Source organism: Syngnathus acus, chromosome 16 (genome assembly GCF_901709675.1).
Source record: "Syngnathus acus chromosome 16, fSynAcu1.2, whole genome shotgun sequence".
NCBI lineage: Eukaryota > Metazoa > Chordata > Actinopteri > Syngnathiformes > Syngnathidae > Syngnathus > Syngnathus acus.
Genome location: NC_051101.1, coordinates 12,806,875 through 12,831,296, shown reverse-complemented (window position 1 = coordinate 12,831,296; position 24,422 = coordinate 12,806,875). Strand labels below are relative to the sequence as shown.

Genomic DNA, 24,422 nt, shown 5'->3' with positions numbered 1-24,422 from the left:
TGCAGATTGCATCACTTATTTAGCGCTTCAGACCAGCTGTCAGCTGCTCTAACTTACTTAAGTACATTTTCTTTTTTTTTTTGTGCTAATTTATTGTTTTGGACTTTGTTTTGTTGGAAAGCAGGTATTCTACCAACCACAGCGCTGGGCCAAATCCCGTCCCCAGACCTGGACGACTGGAGCGAGAAGACGTACCGATTTGAAGGCAAACCCTCCAGGTAGGATGTTCTTTTTTTTTTTTTTTTTTTTTTTTGACCCACAGCAAAGCTGAAAGAACAAAAAAAAAATTCTCAACGCTACCAAATTTGAAGCCAGTACACTAAACAGGAAACTAATCGCTCAGCTCCAAATTTTCAAATGAAGTCAAAGAGATTTTCCTCTGCACATTTTGAGATGAATGAGGAGAAGAAGAAAAGCAGGAACTAGTGCGTAAGTGAAAGTGACAGATTTAAACCAGAGCGTGGCTGGCAGTACAAAGGTGTGTCGTGACAGAGAAACAGCGACATGGAAACTTGCGGGAGAAGAGTGGATCAAAAGAAACCAGGATATGAGCTATTTATATTTAAGATGGATTGAAATTTCTCCGTGACAAGACAGCTCCAAGGAGGGACCATACCTAACAGAGAATAATTGAAAAAAAGTGATTTGACGCCAACTTGTGGCATCTTTTCGCTGTTGAGGTGGTTCATTTAGACAAAAGTAGTGCTTTGCCGGAAGAACAATCGACAATCAAAATAATATCAGATAATCCTTTCATGAGCCCAAGAGGGTTCAACTCAAATTTAAGATTGCCCAGACGGCTTTCCAGACGGAGCACATGATTGTTTACACGTTGGCCACATCACGCGATGGCGATGCGGCGGCTGACGTGCTTTGCCGCCGCCACGTGACGTCTTCACGGTCCAAAAGCGAGTGCGGCGGCCGCGCCGTCCACACGTCGGACACGTTTTGGCCCGCTTTCAGCCGCTACTAATGGGCCCATCTGGCGCGCAGTCTGAAGGGCGCGGCGGCGGCGGCGCGTGTGTTTAACGCTACACGAGCGCCGTGGCGCGCATCCAGCGTGCTAGCCGGCCCGCGTTGACGTCTCCGGTGCGGCAAAGCGTGAGGGTTTTACATCAAGATGTTCTGAGCGGGCCTGTTGGACCGACCACAGAGCACATCTGCTCTTCCGCTAGGCCTTTAATAATATGGACATAAGTACAGGGAGAGCCAAAAGTAGGTACGCCATCAAATACAACATTTAAATGCGTTGACACGTTTTTCTTACAATTAAAATTCTCTCAAATCAATTTGAAAAAGTCGGGCTTTTGTAAATGGACTTTTGGCCCGGCATATGCTCGACATCATACGGAACGAAATTGAAATATTAGTGACATCATTTAAAGGGGGGAAAAAAATCACTTTAATGCAGAGATTTGATATTTTATACCACTACAGGACGTCTGGGCAAGGTGCCATGACATAACTTGTCCTTGCTCCTCGTTGCCCGGGCAACCAAGGCGCCAAGTTATTTATATTTGTAGTCTTGATTAACTTTGCTGGGATTATGGAGATTAACAGTATAATGGTGGTCTGATATATTAATTACATATTTAGTGTGTTGTTAAAAAGATGCGAGCGAAAAAAGGGCCAATTTAATTCCGCGCGTGTTCAATTGTCGCTGAAAGCCGAATGTGGGGAAAATCTAGTGTTTCATTTGCAAATTTGCATGACTAAATTAAAGGGAGCTTTTATTGGCAATAAAAGGCTTTGTTTGGATGGTTTTTGTTTTTCTACGTGGGAGGTCGGAGGTGCCCCAGTCAATTAAATTCCGGGTTATTATGACATTAGTATTTTTACAAATACAAACATGTATGGTTTTAGACGTTTATATCGATAATTACCGAGAAGGAAAGGAAAAAAAATGCTTTTTTGCTTTTCCATGTAAAAAAAATATTACTATCCTAAATCGTCACCTCTAATGAAACATTTTCGTCATCGTCCAGACTTTTCAGCGTGAACCATAGTTCTGGCCAGCTGAGCATCAGGGAAGGTGTCCCGCCCGGCTCTTACCAGCTGCAGGTGCGCGTGTCCGATCCCGCCTGGCCGGACGTCACGTCCACCGCGCAGGTGGAGGTGATCGATCTGCCGCGGGAAGCGCTCCTGAACGCCGCTTCCCTCCGACTACGCGGTAAGTACGAAACCGGGAAAGCTCGGGCTTACTTGAGCAGATACGCTCTAAGAGTTGGCTCTTTGTTCTCCTCGCAGACATGACCGTAGAAGAACTGTTCTCGTCCAGAGGCGGCCAGGAGAGCCGCTTCTCCCGTTTGGGTCGAACGCTAGCCGATCTCCTGCAGACGCCACCGGAGAAGGTTCACGTCTTCTCCCTGGAAGACGCCGGCAGGGGAGAGGAGAAGGAGCTGAGCGTGTGGTTCGCCGCTCACGGCTCGCCGTACTACAAGGCCGAGAAGCTGCACGGCTACGTGGCGGCCAATAAAGCTAAGGTGAGCGCCGCCGAGTTAAAAAAAAACTTTTATACACATTTGACATCTCAATTTTACAGCGCGATAGAAATGGTCTGTTGTTATTTTGTCACATAGGTTGGAAGGAGGGAAAGATTTGTTTGCACACCAGCACTTAACACAATGTCAAGCAATTGACACGTCGCCGGTCAATACAGCCGTTTCACACTAGTGTGTGTCGCTAAGTGGATGTCCATGTTACACACACACACACACGGACACGCGTGTACATGAATACTTGAGATGCTTTAAAAGCCTGAGAAGCAGATGCTCGCTTGACCCCAACTCGGGATGCTGAGAGTCAGTCATCCATGTACACTAAACTGTCACTCCGCACCAAGGTCAAACAATTTGGATTCACGTCAAATTGTACGCATCGTGGATACGCGCTAGCTTCCTTAGCATTAGCCCGACGGTCATTGTATTTGTTGTCTTTTTCAGCTGGAAGCCGTGCTGGGCGCGTCCATCTCCCAGGTGGGCGTGGACGACTGCCCCCACGCGGATTGCGCTCACTCCGGAGGCTGCTCCACTCAAGTGTCCTTCGCTCAGACGCCGGCGGCTCTCCACTCGGGCAACGTGTCTTTGGTTTCCCTGCCCGCCAAGACCACGGCGCGCTGCGGATGCCGCGGTCGCGAGGCCACGCATCTGCCTTGCTCGTCCTACCCGAGCAACCCCTGCCTCAACGGGGGCGCCTGCCTTGACGGTCCGCTGGGATACAGGTGGGTGTCGTATATCACATGATACAATGATGAGAAGAAGAAGACATTTCATTTCCTCACGTCAGGTGCAAGTGTCCGCCCATGTTCGACGGACCCGAGTGCCAGCAGACCAAGCACAGCTTTGGCGGCGGGGGCTACGCGTGGTTCCCACCGCTGGCGCCGTGCTTCCAGAGCCACATTTCTTTGGAGTTCCTGACCGAGGAGGCCGACGGGCTGCTGCTCTACAACGGGCCGCTCGGACCCGCCGCCCAACCCGGAGAGCTCCAAGACTTCATTTCAATCGGTGGGTTTTGATCAGGCGGAAATGATCACGAGAACTTCTGTAGGCCACAGCTCACACCCGAATGCTCACACGCAAATGAACCAGTCAAATTGCCGCACTAGGCCACGCCCCTTACGTCATTGCAGTTCTGCTGGCCCCAATGACACTATCATTTCTATTTTGCCATTTCTATTGCATATATTTTAGTATATCAAGGCTTCCTGCTAGAGTTTCTAAAAGATTGGATTTGTACTTATCAAAGATGCTGATCCTCTTGTTCTCCGCAACAATGGGATCAGATCAATGCGGCGTGTCAGCAGACAAAGAGCATCATGGGACGTTAATGTCACCTCCCGGTGGTCCTGATGTGGCGTTATAGGATTAGTCCGCCCCGCCGCCGCCGCCCCCCCGGCCTTTTCCCAGACACGTCTTGCATAATCTAGCGCCATTAAACTTACGTAATTATCTCGCCCGCCGGCTTGTCGTCGTTTCCCGGCCGGGGGAGGGCAAATCAAATATGGCTGCCTCATTGATCACAGGAGTGCTTTTGTCGTTAAATAGCGATGGCGGACATGAGGATGTTGGAAGCGGCACGGAAGAATTGACCCGCCGCTTTCGTGCTGTTTTTTTAATGGGGTTCATCTGCTAACGCAGCAGTTAAACACACACAAGCCCATCACTTCACAGTGCAGCCTAAAAGTATTCGCAGCGCCTCACTTTGTCAGGGCACAGCCAACAACACAAACAATTTATCATTTGGGGAAAAAAATCTTAATGAAGTCATTCCAAATTGGGATAATGCTAGAACATAACAAAATGTAGATTTTTGCGCTTTAAAAAAAATAAATGTAATCAAACATATTGTATGTAAATGTTGCTGGGCCAGATTTAAAGAATGGAGCAGTTGATTGCTGCCCCCTAGCGTCCGTGTCTATAATGACTTGAATTGTTTTTTCCATGCAGAGTTGAAGCACGGTGTTCCGGTCTTGAAGGTTAATCACGGCTCCGGGACCCTCACCCTGCAACTACCGGCCAAATCTAACGTGGCAGACCGCCGCTGGCATCGACTCGACGTCATCAGTGATGGCAAGGTGGGCATGACTAACTTGCACTTTTTACATCCTCAACTTCTATCAAATAAATACTTCAATTAAAAACTAAATCGACTTGGGCACACTGCTAATAGTCATCAATGTGCGTCATTCAGGCCGTGCAGCTGCTCTTGGATCAGTGCTCGGGGCTGCAGGTGAGCGAGCCGGAGGGGCTTGTTGCCGGAGACCCCCGCGAGACGGACGAGTCCGGCTGCAGGGCGGCCGGCCAAACGCCAGGAAACGAGAGGTGACCACTGCCATTATCCATCCCTCCATCCCTTTTTTTGCTGATCCCTTCTTTCTCCTCTTCAGATATCTGAACGTATACCAGCCTCTCCAGCTGGGCGGCGTGAAGCCGACGTCTCCTCAGCCGCGTTACGCCAATTTCAGCGGCTGCATCCGCAACCTGCTGGTGGACACTCAGGTACGCCCGCAAAAAAAGAACTCAACATTCGGATTGAAAAGAAATCCAAAGAATGTTTGCTTATTTTCACTCAGGTATACGACCTGGCGCGACCCGGCGAGAGCGTGGACAGCAGCCCGGGCTGCAGGGCGACGGACGGCATGTGTTTGACGGCGGCCGGGCCCTCCTGCGGGGCCCGCGCCTCCTGCTTAGCCGACTGGGGATCCTTCAGCTGCGAGTGTCACCCGGGACACAGCGGACACAAGTGCGACACAGGTGTGTGTGCAACTGCTATGTTGCGTGTTTGTGTGTGTCTAAATTAAAGTTTTGCCTTTCAGTGGTTCCGGAGTTCTCGTTAGATTCCGACAGCATGCTGAGGTTCCATCTTCGAGGCGGAGGCACCACCAACCGCCGCACTAACATTCAAATGCTCCTGCGCACCCGCGCCAACTCGGGCACCTTGCTCTCCGTCACGTCCCGGGAAGCCGACGAGTACATCGTGTTGGAGGTACATGATGTCGTGGGAAGAGTTTTGACATTTAAAAATGCAGGAAGTGAAGCTCTAACGATGATGTCATCCTCTCGCTCAGATCGCAGAGGGCCACCTCTCGGTCCGAGCCAACCTGGGCGACGGGGCCCACGCCCTGCGGCTCCCGGGCCAGCGGGTGGACGTGGGCCAGTGGGTGCTGGTGGGCCTCAGTCGTCATGACAACATTTTCGTCCTGCGGCTGGAGCAGGGCGGCGGCTCGCGGGAGGCCCGGGCACGGCTGGGGAACCGGCGGGAGCTGGTGGTGGACCCGACAAGCGTCACGGTGGGGAAGGGACCCCACGGCGGAGAAGACGGCGACTTTCAGGGTGAGACGAGGCGCAGGAATCCAGTACGGGTTGATGATTGGAACACTTTTTTTTTTTTTACTTCTGTGTCTTCTGTTTAGGTTGCATGCGGGACGTTCGTTTTAACGGCCGAGCGCTCCCTTTGGACGGGCGGAGTAGCGGTGATCTGGTTAGCGTGCTGGAGAGGCGCGGCGTCACGTTGGGCTGCTTCAGCGACGCCTGCCGGGCACAGCCATGCCCCGAATCGCTGCGTTGTGTTGACCTGTGGAGAAAACATCAGTGCAGGTACATGCTCTCATACACACCTTCGATTCGATTCAAAGCAACACATATTTTAGCCTTTAGCCCAAAAATGCTAATATGAAATATTACCCTTTAAAAAAAGTGATTCTCACGGTCTCATAGGTGCCCCGGCGCTCTGGTGACGCTGACGGACGAGTCGGGCGCGGAGCGCTGCGTGCCGTCGCCGTGCGGTCCCGCCTCGTGCCGCAACGGCGGCGTGTGCCAGCCGCTGTCGGCCGACGGCTTCCGGTGCCGCTGCCTGGAGGGTTTCCGCGGGCAACGCTGCGAGCTGGGCCAGTACCGAGGCCACCGGCTGGCCGCCCTCAGTCCAAGCTCTATTCTGGCCATCAGCATGTGTCTGCTCGTCTTCTTTGGTCAGTTGCTTTCTCAATGCATCGGTTGGATAAAGTTGTGTAAATGTCTGGCGAGCAAATTTTGTAAACAACTCTACAAAGTAGGATGATTTATTGTGCATACTTTCATTTTTTACATTTATTACATACATATTTTATGAAGTCAAGTGAGCTAAGTCATCTTGGTGTGTGTTGGTGTGTGTAGCCGTGCTGGTGGCGGTGACTGTGTGGAACCAGAAGGGCAGCCGCAACAAGTTCCGCAAGCGCGGCGTCTACCACATCCCGGCCGAGCACGAGAGCTGGGAGGACGTCCGCGAAAACATCCTCAACTACAACGAGGAAGGCGGCGGCGAGCAGGATCAGGTACAGCAACCCCGAAATTTGAAAGCTTAGAAACGCTAACCTTCAAATCGACGCATATTTTTCTTTCCACCGGACGATGGTGCAGAAGGGCTACGACATGACGGAGCTGAAGCGTCCTCTGCGTTCCAGCTTGTCCCAGTCGTCTTCGTGCACCACAGCCCCGCTCATCAAATCGTCTCCGGGCTCGCAGGAGGAGGTGCGCCCCGCCTGCGGCCCCTACCTCAGCCTCCCGCAGCCGCACGTCCACCAACACCCCCCGCCCCCGCCCTCATCATCACGTTCCCACGTGGACTTCAAGAACTATGTGTCTCGCATCGTGTGGGAGGCCGACCACGACGAGGACGCGCTCCCAGAGGACGTCTTCCACAGGTGGCGGGAGGAAGGATCCGGAACGCCGGCGGGAAGCCTCAGCTCACTCGGGTACGACGACGTAGAAGAGGAGGACAACGCAAGGGAGACGACGCGCGAGCGGCTGTCGCGCTGGGGACCCAAATTCCAGACGCTGAGCAACATGTATGACCGCCCCCAAGTGGCGCTCTCGTACGGGACCGTCGCACGACGGCCTCCCAGCCACTAGAGGGCCACCCGACATTCTCGACTCCTTCTGATTTTTGGACAGTATGTCGATCTTGGGTGGCTGGATTACAAAATGGACATCATCCGCCATCTTTGAAGAGGGCAGAGTGAAGTTTTTCCATAGTTGGCGGCAACAATCACTTAAAGTTTTTCCAACTGGAGCATTTTTTGGACCCCTTTTTCCTCCTCTTCAGATGCATTTAAACCTAAAATTACTGGAACATTTTAATATGCTTAATATAATTGCATTTCTAAAATTTTCCAACTTGTTAATTCTTTTAGTTCCTGAAACTTAAGTTTGTCCTCGGCTGCCTTAGGAATGTACTTGTGACTTATATTTGAAAAGCAAAGAGAAAACAAATCAATCCTTCAATGCCCACCAAATATGTTCACAGGATAGCAAAAGAAAAGAAATTTGTTACATTTGAATGACTGAAGAATACATCTTCCATGTCGCTTGTTTTGTTTGGGAACATATTTTTCTGAGTTTTGAGTTCTTTCTGCATCTGAAGTGTGTGTGCTGCTTCTTCATTCATTTGAAAAAGTCTTCAGTGTTTGTTGCTTATTTGAAGTGTATGATATAATGTAAATATGGCCATTTTATAATTACCTGAAAGAATATTTCCTTTTGTACATGAATTTTAATAAATAAAAAAGACTTTTTCCCTGAATATCCTCTGAGGTTTCATTCTATGCAGAGGAAAGAATATCTGCGAGTAGTTAGTCTATTTTGCTACGCAATCGTTCACACTCCAAAACAGTAGGTGGCGGTAATGCACTTAAAAGCCGGTGCCAATCGCCGTAAAACATAAAGCAGACCGCGTTCAATTTTCGGGGCAATTAACGAGTTTTCCGAAAGATGGAAGTTTATCGCGGCTCAGCCAGGAGTTTCGCCCCGGACCGCATCAAAAACCGCAAAAGTCGGCTTGTTGGAAAGCTTGGAAGCACCTGACTTCCAGCCAGGCCGACCCTTCAGCTGAGTGGCCGTTTAAAGCACCTTCTTTTCGGGTAGGCGGTGGAGGTGGTACCCACACGTGGACTTCAGGGTAAGTCAAATGAACCCTTATCAATTTCAATTGAACATATAACATGAACAATTCAGCTTACGTAGAGCCTCTTGCGTATGTTGGTGGCTGGTGAAAGAAAATAGACAGACATGACAGGACACATGCTGCCCTCTAGTGGAGGTATGCAGTACAGCATTAGACCCGACACAATGCACAGGTATTGTTTTCACGTAGAAGTGTGGATAACGTATTCTTTTTTTAAAATCAAATGACGTCACAGAAAGGGTGCTGATGATGCTTGCGTTGCCATGGGGAGTATGATGCTTTGGTTTTCATAGGGATGCATTTTGGAACGATGCTCTGATTGTCGTTGCACTTTGGTTGCTATGGAGATACAAAGGCAGATGATGCTTGGTTGCCAGAACAATAGAAGAAAGTTAGATGCGTTGGTTGCTCTCGTGAGTATGCTGTAGTGGTTGCCATAGTGATGCAGGTGAACAGGATGCTTCTGTTTTTGTGTTATTTCAGTAACCATGGTAACAGCAGAAACACAACAATAGGTCTTCAGCTGTTTGCAGCTGACTATAAAACGTGACAGCTGAAGCATACGGACTCAATGAAAGTCACCACTGAAATTTGACACCAACTACAGCATATTTCAACAAGCGGATTGATAAACAAATATTGACGTACTGACTCTGCTGGAGCGAAAAGTCATTGACCGCACACAGACGGCGGACAATCAACTTTCGAGCGTCACACCGTGAGCCAATCTATGTGCTCACTTTCTATTTTCAGCACACAAGTCGGGTCAGTGTGAAGTTTCACAGATGCTGGCAGCTTCCAAAAGGTTCACCGCGGCCAGGAATAGCATTGGATAGTGTGTCTGCATGTGTGTGTGCCTGTGCCATACACGGGTGGATGTCAGCTGACTGGCGCTAAATCGCTGTATACGATTATTAACTGCTGCGTGGGGCGTCGACGTGGAAACAAATTTAGAGGCACTTAGGGTATCAAATTAGCTGCCATGATACTCATGCTAAGAATATACATTGGACTCCCTTGTAGTCATGGTTTGTGAAAAAAACTCCGATATCAAATTTAAAGATGTCATTTTTAATGTTTGCTAGCATAACGCTAACACGTAATGGGAAACGCCATAGACAGGCTAACGAACCATTTCCATGTGGGTTATACTGCTTTAAGTAATGCAAATACAAAAGGTGCAGCAACACATGGTGATAGGCAAAAAAAATAGATATAATACCATTTTCGTGTACCATTTACTGTACCCAGCGTGCTGCTTTTTCTGGTGCATCATCCCCAAGTGTTTTCAGGTTTTTATTCCCATTTCAGTGGTGCAAGCTGGGCTTTTTATCTTTTAAATAACCTACACGACACCACATAAATACACGCTCTTCTTGGATACGCTATGTTCCGAGCCTAGGAACACATCTACGGTAGTTGAGATTCCAGGAATCCCATATGGTCTAGCGGTTAGGATTTATGGTTTTCACCCAAGTGGGGAGGACATGCGTTTCAGATGTTATGTCATCAAACTGCAAGGAGGGAATGCACGTTTAACTGTAAAGTATGTGTGCACCGCTTTGATAAGGAACAGTAAGACAATGTGTGTTTTTATCTGTCAACGTACACAACTGAACGTTGGTGAAAGTATTTGGTCAGAGAATTAGTGATTCCTAAATGTTTTTGTCCAGATTATCATAATTGTTGCTGGCTTGATGTTCCAATACTTTTGTCTAATTTTATTGTGTGTAAAAAGACAACAACAGGGAGTGTGATGTCCACCATTCAACCCGAAAGTAAGACCTTGATCTGTGTGTGTGTCTTAAAACAATTAAATGTCAATCTAACCTGAACAAAGTTCCAAAGTTTGCAACCATAAACTTATTAGTTTCATTATAAGCGTGCCTGCATGCAGCACTTGGACAATTTATTAGGAACACCTGCAAGCCTTAAAGTCAGTAGTGAGGAAACTATTGTACTCCTGACATACGTTTGAGTTTTAAAATAGTCAAATGTTACTGAGGTAAAAAAAAAAATGGTTGCAACTGTACAGACTGTCCTTGATAAAGCTAAAAATAGAAAAGGATTGCAAGATCATATATAACATTATATAATGTGAATATTATTCGTTGCGGCCCGTTCAGTGGGTTCACGAGGTGAAAACACGAGTCGACGTCTCACTCTGCCTCCAAAAACGAAGCCGGTCAGCACTTCCTCACACACGTATACACACACACACACACGTGGTGTAAAGGAACATTATATAATTTGGTGTTTTGCGAGTGCTGTGTGTACACTTAGTTATTTGAGGATGTGTGCGTGGGGGTCACGGAGGCCTCCTCACTCCTCCTCCTCCTCCAACAGACAAATCAATCAAACTCCGAACGTCTCACAAAAGACATGTTGTGGTCTCACTTCTTTGCATTATGCAACACGCTTGCCCGTTGCATCATGTGGAACTCCGCCTCGTGAAGACGAAAGCACGTGTTGGAAAAGGTAAACAATGTTTTGACAGGCAGTGTGAAAGTACTCAGTACAAATCCTTGTTTTTTTTCCCCCATGGAGTACTTACTCAAGTAATAATTTAACTACAGCTTGACTTATTTTATTCATGTATTTGACTAATAGCGCCCTCTAGCAGGTGTAATGGTCACAACAGGAACAAGAAAGGGTCAATAAATATTTGTATCATATGAAGTGAACCCATCAAAGAAGGGTTATATAATGTGAAGTGCTTAGACAAAACTCCCGAGTGAGTGACTTTATCGCTGGGTGTACTTTTTCGAGTCCCACGTGGGTGATTAATGGGTGGCAGCCATTTTGTCTGCAGATTAAAAACAATCGGTGTTCGTGAGATTTTGGTGGAGGTGTAGACAGAGTCAAAACGTTCTTTCACACAGCATGTAAGATACAGTAGAAAATATTTTTTAGACTGCAGTATGTGTAATTAATGCACTTGCATACATCATAGATGTAGCATTTAGCTTAGCTGTGCTTGTGTGTTGCGTGGCCTGCAGGCGGGTTCAATGCCATCGTTTCACAAACTCTTTTGTGTAGGCTATATTAGTATATATATTTTTTTCTTCAACTTCCTTTTCTAAATACGCCGCTATTAGCCGGAGATCACGTTCCTGAATGTGTTTACAAATGTGCAACACATAAATCCTTTCATAGTAATGGCAGCCATGTGCCTCGCATTCCTTAGCATAGGGAGTATAAAAATGGCCCGTCTCTCTCTCGCTTGCTCTTTGAATGGAGGAAACAAACTCTGTGAACTTGAACGCCTGGACACACGCCAACTGCTATCAAAGTTGATCCTCTTGTTTTCTTTTGCAGGCGGCAAAGGCAAATGTTTGGCAACATCAACAAGGAGCGCTTTGGAATTGTTGGGATCATCTCAAACCTTGAAATATTTAACTTTGGTTGGGGGGAAAAAAAATGAATGTTTGTGTTACTGTCTAAACAGTCGGCAAACATTTGGGCTGATTTTTTTTAAAAGGGGCACAAGACCCAGGCCATTTGTAGTTGAGGTAAAAATAAAATAAAAATAAATAAATAAATACTTCAAATGTATAGAGTATATGCCTAAATATGCCAAACAGTTGATTGTAAACCATACAATATTTACTCATTCTCATTTTAAACTTCTTATAATTTGGGATACTTATTTATTTCATCATTTTTGGCAATAATAGGTCCTATTTTTTCTGCCTTTAATTTGATAACTTCATTTTGCCAGTTGTTGTCAAGGGCTCAGGTAACAACCAATCATAGGTCAGCGAGCCAGTGTCACATGACCAAAGCCAGGAAACAGGTGAGTGCTTAGTCAGTGTGATATGTGAATCTTTCGCAGCCCTTGTATACAACCCACAATGTCATTGATGAAATCTCGACAAGGTCAACATGTTTTTGAGTGTCTCCATTTGCACCCCCCCAGATTGTAAATACTGCCAGCAGGGGGCTCACATGTCACTATTGACGCAGCCTCCACGTATAAATAAATAAGACCCAGTTTGAGCAGTTGCAACTTTGTCTTTGCATCCCGTTTTAACTTCCATGGTGGCCTCCCACAGGCTCCAACAATCCAGCACGCACGCATGCACGCTCATATATATTAATATTTGTATTTGTCTTATCTGTTTAAGACCGTCCTATCTGCTTATACGACCAGGCGGATGTTGACATGATTTTTTTTCGTGATGAACTTTGTGACTTTATAAGGCGCTTGAATCATTTTTTTCACAATGCTAACAAAGCGGACGATTTTTAATAAACAATCTCCTTCTATGTTTCAGACAGAACGAGGAAGCACGTGCCCTCGTTCCTCCCTAAAGGCTTTACTTCCTCTTTTAAAGAGAACGTTGGACAGATGACTCATGTCTTTTTTTTTTCGTATTGAGGGGGAAGGTGTGATGACAACAAACTGGCTTTTCTTCCCCACTTCCGCTACATTCCTCCGCTCGTAGGGCACGTCTCGGTAGCGGATGGTAATCTCCCTTGTTGATGTGGCTGGCGCTCATTTTCTCACACATCCTCTCCTATTGTTTTATCGGCATGGAAGCAAACAAAAAAACATTACCGTTGGGCGAGTATGTGCCAATAAAGCAGCCAGCTGCAATCACGTGACATCATTTCCTGCGCTTGTTTCATTCAACGAACTTTGTGACCTGCCATTGAGCAAGCGAAGATTGTTTTTTGTTGCAGTTTCTCCTCCCGACACACCTCAAGTCTCAACTAGTTTTTCAGTCGATTGCCACACACTTGCGAGATGAGTTGCAACCTAATTTATTAGACATCTGCCTCTATAAATGAACACAAGCGTAGCGTGAACACATGGCGGACGAGAAGGGTCCGGCTATGTTTGGGGTATAATCCCGCTAACAGATGGACAGCGGAACAAGCAAAACAAAAACATGCTCAATTATGGGATTTAGTTGAACCTTTTAATCTCCCTTTTGAATGTTTTGATGTTGTTGTCAAGTCCCCTCCGGGTGACAATGTTCTCCTTGTTTTGAGGTTTCACATCAAATGTTTTCACAAAGTCTTTGTGCTAGCTAAAAATGACTCGCCTCATGACACATTTAGGACAGAAAGTCCCAAGGTTTGCTATTGTTGTTATTGTGACGTTATCACATACCGTAGAATTTTGAATAAGCGCCGTGCCCCAAATAGTTGCTGGGCGTGGCATCCGTTTAAAACCAAAGGTAGTTGACTTTACTTTTCATAAACAGACATTGACAATGTACGAAACGACACTTTCACTTGACCTATTGTGGTTTATTATTCCCAAATCCTTTTGGACAAATATCCTCCACCCTCGGCATCAACCCATTTTCAGCTGAGCAACTGAGTTACGTGACAACTACCCACATTAAACTTGAACTTTGAGAGCAGTAATCAAATGTTTACTTTAGTTTTCAAAACATTTCAGGTCAAGGAAAGCAACTTTTTGTCGTCCGTTGAAAACTTTTGTTCAGCAAGCACTTCCAGTAAAAGTCAAAAAGTACATTTGGAGTTCATTTCCTCATTTGTGTGGACTTGTGGTTAAGTGTTTACCAACATTCGATCGGGCCTCTTTCAGTATAATGTTTGGCTTCATGCCATTGTTGGCTCTGACTTTGGTTTCCAACATTTTTTGGTACCACTCCCAACTGCGCCTCCCACTCCCTGACCCCCGCCATCTCTCACTTGCCTTTGAGCCACACAGGAAGTCTGAGTTGAGGCTCCTCCGATTGGCTCTCCACGCCACGTGTTGGCAACCATCGTAGCTCCTTATATGGTGACGAGGGCTCTCATTGACTGGAGCATCAGGTTTAGCCGTGGTGTTTCTCAGAAAGCACAACTGAACACTGTGTACTCCCCTCAGCAACACACACACACACGCACATTAAAACACACTCCTATTGTCAGCATACACATGCTGGCTGCCACGCTGTCAACGCATTGCAACCATGCACTCACAAATACGGGTTAGGGAGATGATTCTTCAAATTAAAAAAAGATGCATTCATGTGCATGTAAAAGAATGGTTGAGTAGGAACACAGGTCCTACAATCTAATTGTTTACTGACCAATTGATTAGTTTTGGTTCAAAAGAGGACGCTGTTCTAAAATGTAACAGGCTACCTATTGCTAGTGTTACAAAAGACAACAAAAAACAGCAAAAGGGTCGAATTTCTTTTCGTATTCGTGTTACAATGCAAAAAAAAACTGTTAGAAAACTGCAGTTGTTTGTTTACATTTAAACTTCACACCTTGCAGCCAGCTCATTGTGATGGTCACTCTCATTTTCGAATACATTCACACAACATGCAGACTATGCTGTAAGAATAATAAAACTCATGACCAGTCTGGAAGCTAAATGCTAATGTAATTTGAAGGGAATTTTGTGTCAGTCTCCATTTATTAGTTGTTTTAACGCCCGATATTAGGTATGGCACGCCTTTTTACAACCAAAAGGTCAAATCCTATCAAAACGACACCGTATTAGTGACTACTTGGTTTGTTTATTTTGGGACACGAGCGTGTTATTATGGAAAACAGCACGGTGGTTTAATATGATCTTGTGATACAAAAACATAATGCTAACGATTTGCTTTTCTTCCCCGTTCGACCAAAAACGTGCTTTGTTTGTTTCCCCCTGACAAGCAGTTACGAGTTATGTAACGTCCATTTGGTTGGAAGAGTCCAAACCAGGGGAGCAGTTAGAGGGGTGGCAAACTATCGGTATGTTGGGAAATCATCGGGGCGATACGAATAAAAGTATTGCATTTGTTTAAAAAGGATTATTATTGTTTATGAATGTGTTTATAAAATGTCTCACTTATTTCTCAATAGGACTCTGGGGTTTTTGTTTCGAAACAACCCCAGTTAACCCCTTGGCGGGAGACTTGGTACGTTCCTCTCTAGACGTCATCCATTGTTTACAAATCAACGGTGCTTGTTGGAGGTTGGCGGCGTGGCGAGAGCGAGGAGCGGTGTGTGGAGCGGTTCCACTCTCATTCATCCTCAACAACAACAACAACACCACCACTCACCGGCGCTCACCATGCCTTGTCGAAAGGAAAACTACATCTTCCTGGAGCAGTCCGTCACCGTCGACTCCAAAGAGGTGGACGCGTTGGTGACGAGAATCGGCGAGGCACTGCAGCTCCACAACAATAGCGGCAACCATGCGAAGAAGGCTGCCTGCTTGCACGGACTCACCACCGGCGTGGGGAGTGTGGTCAACCCGGCGGGGGTCGGCGGCGGTGGAGTAGGAGGCACCATCGCCACGGGCGCGCCGGTTCCGAAACGGCAAGGCTGCTGCATCCGTCTGAGAAACCGCGGCAGCAGCCGGGCGAGCCCTTACCACATCCCCGGCTCGAGCGACCAGGAGTGGGACCAAATTAAACCGTGGAACAAAAAAAGGCTGCACGCCGACGAGGACGACCCGCATCGTCTCCTCCAGGAGCTCATCCTGTCTGGCAATCTGATCAAAGAAGCCGTAAAGCGGCTGCAGTTCTCCGCGGCGGACTGTGGAGATTTCCCCAAGGCAGCGGACAACGTGCCGTGCTGACGAGACTTCAAACACGGCTCTTCCCACCCTCTCCGTGACTCTCTCTCCCTTTGACTTTCAAGTTCAAGTCGACGAAACTGCTAGCTGAGTTTTCACCTCCTATTTCCATCCACGTCCCCCTTTTTAGTTGACCTGGAACATTGGCTCCGTTGCGTCAACGGCAGGCGGTTAGCTTGCCAGTTAGCCGCCCGGCTAATCAGCCGTGTTGTTTATGTTTGAAAATTTCAACTCAAGTGCAGCGGTGGGGGGGTCGAAGGGGCTACGAACAATCGGAAATTTGCTCTTTTTCGTCGACATCACCCCTTTCTTCTCAGATGAATGAAATTTCACGTGGGGGCTTTTTGTGTGTCATTTTAAGAGTAAGATGGACGCCATTTTCAAGACGACTCATAAAGCCCCCCCCACGTAAACACGTTTTTTTGTTTTCTCCCACCTTCTCCTTTAATCTGTTGTCGTTTGGGTGCCTGGGATACAAACTACTAGCTTCGTTCACTCCCCACATTCATGAACTCTATCGTGGAGGAGAGTTAAGTTCCTTCAGTGTTTGTGTGTGGCCATTTTGTTTACACTCGGAGACAGGAAGCAAATGTGTACCTTTGATTACTTGTTTCACCCTCAGTTTGACTTCCCTCTCGGAGCAGCTACTCTCACCACCAAAAACCTCATCAAAAACACCATCTGTGTTATTTTTCTAAAGCAGTTTATCTACACAACACGGTAGATTTGTGGTTAGCGCCACTGCCTTGCAGTTTTGCGGTACAGGGGTTCAAATCCCGGCTTCCGGTTTCCTCCCACATTCCAAGTGACTTGTTCAAATCATTGAAGAGTCTTACAATTGTCTGAGACTGGTAACCAGTCCGGGTTGTTTCCCAGGGATCGGCTCCAGCTCACCCTTGGTCCTTATGAGGAGTATCGGAAGTTTTTTTTTTTTTTTTTCTATACCAAGCAATGTGACAACAAAAAGTCTCTTGTGGTTGGAAGCTTCTAGGTGTCCTCTGAAAGGGGATCCTGGTGGGCAAATATGCAAGATAGTGGGGGTGCAGGGAGGCATGTGAAAGCAAGGCCATTTCCCACAGGGCTTACTATTACATGGGTCTGTTTGTTTGCTTGTAAAAGGGGGAAGTGTGTGGTCGACGGTCACATGACAACACTTTTGTGGTGCTCTTCACCTTTTGGGAATTCCAATGAGGAGTTCTATTGTTGGTGTTTTTTTTTTTTGTATTTGTGCTCTGTGTCAAGAAAAATGCACAACTGCTTCGTAACGAAGTATCTTGATAATGTTCCTGAGTATTCAGGACCTCTTTTTTTTTTTTTTGGGGTTGTCTTAATAAACACACTTTTGTTTTTCCAAACTTGTTGTCGTCTTGACTTCCGGGAACGCCTTGTGACTCAAAGCTCCGTTAGTCAGACATGTTCTCCACATGTGCGAGCGTGGACAGCGTGCAGCGTGGCGTTGGAGGACACATGTTCATTATGGGCCTATAAATACCCCCCCTCTCTCTTCTCTCTATGTGGAGCAGCACAGTAGGGTGCGAAAAGCGAGGGGGAGAAAAACATGTTTTGCAGTGCCCTCCATGTTGTTTACGGCAGCTCCCTCTGCCGCTCCTGCTCAGTCGCTGAGTGTGTTTCATCATCTTTCCCAGCAGAAGAGAAAGAAGCTCCAATCGCCCTGGGGAGCTCATAAACACCACAAACAGCCACTGGGTGAGCTTTATGTACTCCCAATTTAGAAATTAAAGTTCAAAGGACAGACAAAAAGCATTTAACCAGGTTATTCTGATGTCATTACTGCTGCCATGGTATTGTGAACCCTCTTTTATTGCTGAGGAAACATTTCAGGTTAAAATTGGCCACTTATGAAGGGCGTCCAAAAGGTTTCCGGTCTCACACACTCTTGCAACACCGCTACTATTTTTATGCAACAGAAAGATCATTATGGTAATTATAAGAAAATTCAAACCGCAGCTACTTATCATGCATGGAGCAGCAACACATACAAATAGAGCAATAGATAATAGCATATTTAACACCAAATGTTTTACCAAGCCATCTAATGATGTCTAACTTTAGATTTTCAATACTCGATGATTTAACTCCTTCAAAATTCTTTTGTAACCTAACTGCCCCCCGGCTGATATCTTTGAACAATGAATTCTTTCTGTTTCTGTGGGAGCTCTCAGCATGTGGGCTTGTGCTGTAATATGGAACTAAAAGAACATCTGAACTTTATTTGGGGTGAATAAGAGGCACAATGGTTGTTGCACTTTTGTATTTTCTACAGAAGTATCTGTACTTCTAATTGTGTATGTATTTTATATATAAATATTTTTTTAACCATTCAAATTGTTGTTAATGACACTCCTTTTTAATAATGTGTTACACAATTGGTTTCACTTTACAGGGACTTTTATTTGTTGGTAGTGAGTAGCGACACACAAATGCAGTTTATTTAAATTTTCAATAAAACTACAGGGGAGGAAAATACCCACGTATCGAGCTCAATACATTAATATCGACCAAACGCAATATCAATATCGATTTCACGTTATCGACGTTTGGATCGATCCACCCGCCGCTGTAGTAAGTGAAAGCGCCTGCACAACCGGAGCTCATGAGTAGGCACGCACCGCCGCTCTGTGGCCGCTCAGCTCTCGTTCACCTACGGCTTCCTCTACCGCTTGCTTCCCCATCCTCCCGCGGCTCTCTATGGCGGCCAAAAACCGCAAGCAAACCGGCAAGAGCGACAAAAGCGAAAAGAGTCCCCCGGTCGCTTCTACTGGTGGCAAAAGCGGCGCCAAGCGAGCCGCCGCCGCTGCTGGCGGCAGGGATGCCAAAGCCGCGAATGGGCTATCGGGCATTCGGAACAAGCTGGGGCTAAGTCACACCTCGGCGGCCGGGCTGGGATTCACGCTTCTGCTCGGTAAGATGCGAGGCGCGCCGGGATGCCGAAAACTGGGATAAATATGCGGCTAACAAAGTTGTTATCTCCACCGTATATCAACATCCGGGCTAGCGTTAGCTCACCTGTCTGTTAGCTCTGGACCGTTAGCCACCATTCATTGCTAATTCATTTGCAATTAGAATGTGTTTTTTTCTATTTTTTTTCCCCCTAAATTGTATTTCTGTCTGCCCCCAGCTGCTTTGAGCGGATATCTCCACTGGTGAGTTGTAAAAAACAAAACAAAAAAACGTGTGCATTAATGAGCGGTGTTATTTAAATGCTTTTATTTGGTTTTCATTTTAGATCTTTAACTTCTCTCACCAATCTGACCTTTCCTGTCTAACGCTTATTATTACTATTATTATTATTATTATTATTATTATTATTATTATTCTGCTTCACTTGCAGGTATCATCTCACACAACTATTTGAGAATGACAGACACTTCTCACACTTATCCAGCTTAGAGAAGGAAATGGCTTTCCGGACCGAGATGGTGATCATTTCCTTATTTATTATTGTGTTTGCGCAATTCATCATACTGAAAGCTTTTTTGGACAGTGTGGGGGGAAAAACCCCCAAGCATTTTCTTTCTTAGATGGAGTGACATTTCACTCAAATCCTTGCTTGAAAGTGGCTCTGAATCTTCCCCAGGCGGGTTATCCAGTTGCCTTTTAATCAATACATCGTTTTGTTTGTGGATTGCAGGGCTTGTATTATTCGTACTACAAGACCATCATCGACGCGCCGTCCTTCCTGGAGGGCCTGCACATGATCATGAACGACCGGCTGACCGAATACCCGCTCGTCATAAACACCCTCAAGAGGTTTAATCTTTACCCAGAGGTATTTTTTTTGGCAAGACTGTTATTTCGCAACTGTTATATAAAATCTGCATCAACAAAAAAAAAAGAAAATCCATACTGGTCGGGCCGACTGTGTGTATTTGTGTGTGTTTACGCCGCAGGTGGTTCTAGCCAGCTGGTACCGGGTTTACACGTCCGTCATGGGCTACTTTGGTGTTCCCACGAAGATGTGCTGGTCCATCAACAGAGGAGAAGGCCTCACGCCAGTGGACAGTTGCGAAGGTACTTGCAGTTACCGTGGAGATCCTGTGCCCTCTGCAAATATCTTCTAACACACACACAACCTACTGAAAGAAGCAAAGTTAGGACTGAAGTCCTTCAAAACTAAAAGGGCAAACAAACATTTGTTTTAGAAACGGCCCGCTTATTGATTAGTCAACGTTTACAGAAAGGTGATGCAACAAAGAGTTGATTTGCGGGTGGAGGAAAACAGGTCGGTTCTTGTTTTAAAAAATCTCTTAAATCAGATCAAGTTAATGATTTGTATGAACTGTGATGAAATTCTGGGAACTGTTTTGAAATTCAAAATATGATGCAGGGTGTTCCAAATATATTTTCAGGGTTGGGCGACCCGGCCTACTTCTACGTGACATGCGTGTTCTTGCTCAACGGGCTGATGATGAGCATGTTTTTCCTGTACGGCGCTTACCTCAGGTAATTATCCTCGTTTGGCCGGTTGGTTAAAAAAAAAAAAAAAGAAACGATTAGAATGAGGGTTAATAAATGTTGTCTTGTAATAAGGTCCGTTGTGTTTCTTTTCCAGCGGAAGCCGACTGGGCGGCATTGTGACCACCGTGTGTTTCTTCTTCAATCACGGCGAGGTGAGTGTGAGGTGATTGAAATGTGACTGAATAAAAATGAGCTAATGTTTCATGTTTTTTTTTGCGTCAGAGCACACGTGTGATGTGGACTCCTCCTCTGAGGGAAAGCTTTGCTTACCCTTTCCTGGTCCTACAGATGATGCTACTCACATTCATCTTGAGGTAGCGAGTTTTTCTGGCGTGTCACCTACAGCTGATAAAATTCTGGTGTATGTCTTGAAGTCGGAATGCAGCTTGTAATGCTCGTTAGTGCCACCCACAGGATCGGAGTGGAACAAACGTAGCTCTTATGGCGCCCGTACAGTTGTCCTTAATGAAGTGTCCAGTGGGTGTGTGTTTTATTTTTTTCCTCGCTGTTTTTATCACCCCCCCCACCAACCAGAACCCGGAACCCGAGCAGGATGGCCCTGGCCGCTTTGGGAATTTCCACAGTGTGCTTCATGCTGCCATGGCAGTTTGCCCAGTTTGTGCTGCTCACTCAGGTCAGGAGCAAAACAGACAGAAAATTCAAAAGAACATCTACACGTGTTTTTAATAGAACTGAATAGATCAAATAAATACTAATGTTTTTTTTTGTATTCTTCTTTCTCAGGTAGCTTCCCTGTTTGCGTCCTACATCCTGGGTTACCTCAGCGCGGCTAAGATGCAGTCATTGTTGGTCACTCACATGGTATGCTAGGTCTTATAACAGTTAAAATGTATTGAAAAGGTGTGGAAGGATTGTGCTCACTGGCGCCCCCTATCTTTTGTTTACTCAAACTGCAGGTCGCACTGGCCTTCTGCTTTGTGTTGATGTTTGGCAACGCCATGCTGCTCACATCCTTTTACGCCTCCTCGCTGGTTTCAATCTGGGTGAGTCGAGTCACGAAGATTATTTCTAAACTGATGTTCTTAAATCAATAATTATTTTCTTTCTCAGGCTGTCATTGCGCTGAGGGATCGCTTGACTCGGATCTTCAGAACTGGCTTGGTCTTCTGGGTAGGAAAGATTTATTTTTTCTTATTATCGTAGACTCGTATTCTGGATGTAAGAAAAATCTTTTTCTTTTGTTTGAACTTCTGTCCACAGGTCATGCAGGCTTTATTTTGGGTGGGCTCCACCGTTCTGCTGAAATTCCTGCTGTCCACCATTCTCGGTGCTTCCGATGATGTGAGTTACGGCTCACTCACTTTCCCAAAAGTTACTGTGACCTACCTAGCCGAAATTCTCCATTATTTGTTGTGCCTTGACCCACTTTTTGCTCCCCAGGCTCACATCAGTGGCCTGATCAAGTCCAAATTTACCAGCTACAAGGATTTCCACACGCTCATGTACACATGCGCTGCAGAGTTTGACTTCATGGAGTGGGAGGTGGGACTGAGATCACCGCGCGTGTTGTGTGCAAGTAACTTTTGTAACACCTCTTTGTCTCCCCCCGCCAGACTCCCACCCGCTACCTGACAACGTTGCTGCTGCCCATCAACTTGTTACTGGTGGCTTTGATTGCAAAGACGGTAAATAGATTGTTTTTGATGTGCTAAAACAAATCACCGGTGCAAACGTAAAATGCACAAACTTTTTTTTCTTTTTCAGATTATGCAAGATGTCATCCGCTACCTGAAGGATGGAGGAAAAGCAAATATTGGTCGTAAAGATGACACAGTTGTGAGGTCAGATGATGTCACTGTGCAATTAGGAATTTCGAACACAACAAAACTCAATAACACAAAATTACACATATTTCAGCTTCTTTTTTCTGTTCTAGGTGTGACGTTGTCACTAAAGGAGAGGTGAGAACTGTTCCTCCATATTCCCCTTACATATTCTGCACAAATTTAAATACTTATTTTCAGAATCTAACCAAATCTGACAAAAGTCCGCTAGCTGAATGCTCACACATAATACAAAACACCTTAGACTGGCTAACAAAACTAGCATCGGTAGTGTGGTTACCATGAACCTTTTACAGAACTGATCTTTGAAAATAAGCATGCAGAAAGATCATTTAACAATAAATAAAAAGACTGAAGGTTGGTTGTGATGGTCTCCTGCAGATGGCGTACCACAGTCTGCAGCTTCTGGCCTTCAGCGTGCTGGCCGTCCTCATCATGCGCCTGAAGCTCTTCCTCACGCCGCACATGTGCATCGTGGCATCGCTGATCTGCTCCCGGCAGGTTGTAATGGCAACGACGTCGCCGCTCCGGTTGCCTTCTAACCTCGCTCATCCTCTTTTCCGTCTTCTCCTCAGTTACTGGGCTGGATGGCGGACAGGACCAAACAACAGGTCGCCGTGTTTGTCATGCTGGCCCTCATGTCGGTGAAGGGGGTGGCCAACCTGCAGGCCCAGTGGGGCATCATCGGGGAGTTCAGCAACATGCCTCAGGAGGAGCTGCTGGACTGGATACAGGACAACACCTTCCCTGGTGAGGGATAAATTCTAACCCGTCTTGGTTCCATCTCACAGTCTTGTCATGTGATGCAGATGCTGTGTTTGCGGGTGCGATGCCCACAATGGCCAGCGTGAAACTGTCCACGGGTCGGCCCATCGTGAACCACCCCCACTACGAAGACGCCGGTTTGAGGTCAGCGCGAGTCACATGACCACCGTGATCGGACCGTGATGATAACAGCTGTATGTTGTGTTCCTCAGGGAGAGAACCAAGCTGGTGTACTCCATGTATAGCCGCATGTCCGCAGAGACTGTCAAGAGTAATTTGAACAAGCTGGGAGTCGACTTTTTTGTTCTGGAAGATTCTTGGTGCACCAGGAGAACCAGGTAGGATACGTCATTGCAATGTTGGGACGTCTTGCTCGTTCGAATAAATGGAGTACAATAAAATGTTATTTTTTGCCATTCCCCAAGGCCCGGCTGCAGCATGCCGGAGATCTGGGATGTGGAAGACCCGGAGAACGTGGGTAAAATTCCTCTGTGCACTCACATGTCCAGGAACTCACGGCCACACTTCACCACCGTCTTTGCCAATCATATCTACAAAGTTCTCAAAGTGCCCAAAGATGCCAGATAACAGCACTCGGTCATCTGCTTTTGGACTTTACTCAGAATCCTCAAATCTCAAGTTGTTTTGGTGCAGCGGTGGAAGCAATATATGTTATAGGACTTCAATCGGATAACTTGAGAAGTATTTTAGTAGGTGCAATCTGTGCATTGTTTTGCCAACTCTTTGTTTGACACAAAAGTCAGCAAATATTGCTGAAAATTTGGCATATCTGAGCCGCCCTTGCATTTGTTTGCCCATCTCGTTTCCAGTGAAATTGTCATCAACTAGTTTCAGTTCCGCCTCGGATACTCCCTCGGAATCTATGTGAAAGGGGCTCCAAACATGCAAAGATGTTGCCTTCATAATTCATATATAATTTATTTGCAGGCTTTTTTTTTTTTTTTAACAAAAAAACATTTATAGGAATATGGTATGTAATACCTTTCATTGCATTTTTTTTTTGCCAAATATTTTTGAGTAAAGCTTCACTTTGTTTAATTGATTTGTTTTGTAACAAGTAGCGTACTTCAGCGTTTTTTTTTTTTTTTAGCCTGTCGCACTGCCAAACTACCCGTAGCGGTTTATCACGCCCTAACAGTAGCAGTGTGTAGAAATAAGGTTGCAAAAAGCAGAAGTTAAAGCATTGGAATAACAAGTTAAATAGGAAGCCTTTACGTGCCAAAGGGAGCCACTGCGTGAACAAAAAAACATGTACAGAGCTTTTTTCCTAGGAATGTTTTTAAATCGTTTCTAATGTGTTATGGTTCCTCTCTCTGTCTATGCGTGTTGCACATGTTTTATAGTTGTTTTGTATTAAAATAAAGGGTACAATTGATGTC

The 24,422-nt window shown here is 46.0% G+C and overlaps 3 protein-coding genes and 1 long non-coding RNA gene across 6 annotated transcripts in view; 3 read left to right on the top strand and 1 right to left on the bottom strand.

The window, feature by feature from the left end:
- Nucleotides 1–8,055, top strand: part of si:dkey-22o22.2 (neural-cadherin) — a 41,945-nt gene extending 33,890 nt beyond the window's left edge. The window contains exons 20-34 of the mRNA XM_037274034.1: nt 125–218; nt 1,986–2,170; nt 2,248–2,483; nt 2,943–3,220; nt 3,286–3,503; nt 4,446–4,573; nt 4,690–4,820; nt 4,886–4,997; nt 5,072–5,252; nt 5,315–5,484; nt 5,567–5,831; nt 5,912–6,095; nt 6,216–6,466; nt 6,651–6,808; nt 6,894–8,055. Of these exons, the coding sequence (XP_037129929.1) occupies nt 125–218; nt 1,986–2,170; nt 2,248–2,483; nt 2,943–3,220; nt 3,286–3,503; nt 4,446–4,573; nt 4,690–4,820; nt 4,886–4,997; nt 5,072–5,252; nt 5,315–5,484; nt 5,567–5,831; nt 5,912–6,095; nt 6,216–6,466; nt 6,651–6,808; nt 6,894–7,385 (3,083 nt within the window). The 3' untranslated portion in view covers nt 7,386–8,055. The remainder of the gene's footprint in view (nt 1–124; nt 219–1,985; nt 2,171–2,247; nt 2,484–2,942; nt 3,221–3,285; nt 3,504–4,445; nt 4,574–4,689; nt 4,821–4,885; nt 4,998–5,071; nt 5,253–5,314; nt 5,485–5,566; nt 5,832–5,911; nt 6,096–6,215; nt 6,467–6,650; nt 6,809–6,893) is intronic.
- A 7,297-nt stretch (nt 8,056–15,352) lies between these two features.
- On the top strand, nt 15,353–17,328 carry LOC119135370 (glycogen synthase kinase binding protein). The gene has a single exon (XM_037272888.1). It carries the CDS (start codon nt 15,467–15,469, stop codon nt 15,974–15,976), a length of 510 nt encoding a protein of 169 aa, XP_037128783.1. The 5' UTR covers nt 15,353–15,466; the 3' UTR covers nt 15,977–17,328.
- Nucleotides 17,329–18,565: 1,237 nt separating this feature from the next.
- On the top strand, nt 18,566–24,421 carry dpy19l1l (dpy-19-like 1, like (H. sapiens)). Of its 3 annotated transcripts, none has more exons than XM_037272883.1 (23): nt 18,566–18,896; nt 19,113–19,137; nt 19,326–19,413; nt 19,626–19,763; nt 19,885–20,005; nt 20,344–20,437; nt 20,547–20,604; nt 20,675–20,766; nt 20,987–21,086; nt 21,197–21,274; nt 21,370–21,456; nt 21,524–21,583; nt 21,674–21,754; nt 21,854–21,955; nt 22,027–22,098; nt 22,178–22,254; nt 22,350–22,374; nt 22,639–22,758; nt 22,833–23,007; nt 23,067–23,166; nt 23,235–23,360; nt 23,448–23,720; nt 24,110–24,421. In XM_037272883.1, the coding sequence occupies exons 1-22, from the start codon at nt 18,683–18,685 to the stop codon at nt 23,608–23,610; spliced, it is 2,196 nt and encodes a 731-aa protein (XP_037128778.1). In that variant the 5' UTR covers nt 18,566–18,682; the 3' UTR covers nt 23,611–23,720; nt 24,110–24,421. The 3 variants fall into 3 exon arrangements, with proteins under 3 accessions (XP_037128778.1, XP_037128779.1, XP_037128777.1); XM_037272884.1 differs by having other exon boundaries at nt 23,448–23,724; nt 24,119–24,418; XM_037272882.1 differs by having other exon boundaries at nt 23,448–23,727; nt 24,125–24,418.
- On the bottom strand, nt 19,785–20,511 carry LOC119135371. Its single transcript, XR_005100550.1, has 2 exons — nt 20,433–20,511; nt 19,785–20,051 (listed from the first exon to the last, which is right to left on the bottom strand). It is a non-coding gene; the product is annotated as an uncharacterized LOC119135371 (long non-coding RNA).
- Nucleotide 24,422: the final 1 nt, after the last annotated feature.

Excerpts from the sequence above, each read along its gene's own strand:
- dpy19l1l (XM_037272883.1), top strand. The coding sequence starts at position 18,683 with ATGGCGGCCAAAAACCGCAAGCAAACCGGCAAGAGCGACAAAAGCGAA. Across the intron at positions 21,755-21,853 it reads TTCTCGGTGCTTCCGATGAT|GCTCACATCAGTGGCCTGAT; the intron begins GTGAGTTACGGC and ends TTTGCTCCCCAG. Across the intron at positions 22,255-22,349 it reads AAAGATGACACAGTTGTGAG|GTGTGACGTTGTCACTAAAG; the intron begins GTCAGATGATGT and ends TTTCTGTTCTAG.
- LOC119135370 (XM_037272888.1), top strand. The coding sequence starts at position 15,467 with ATGCCTTGTCGAAAGGAAAACTACATCTTCCTGGAGCAGTCCGTCACC.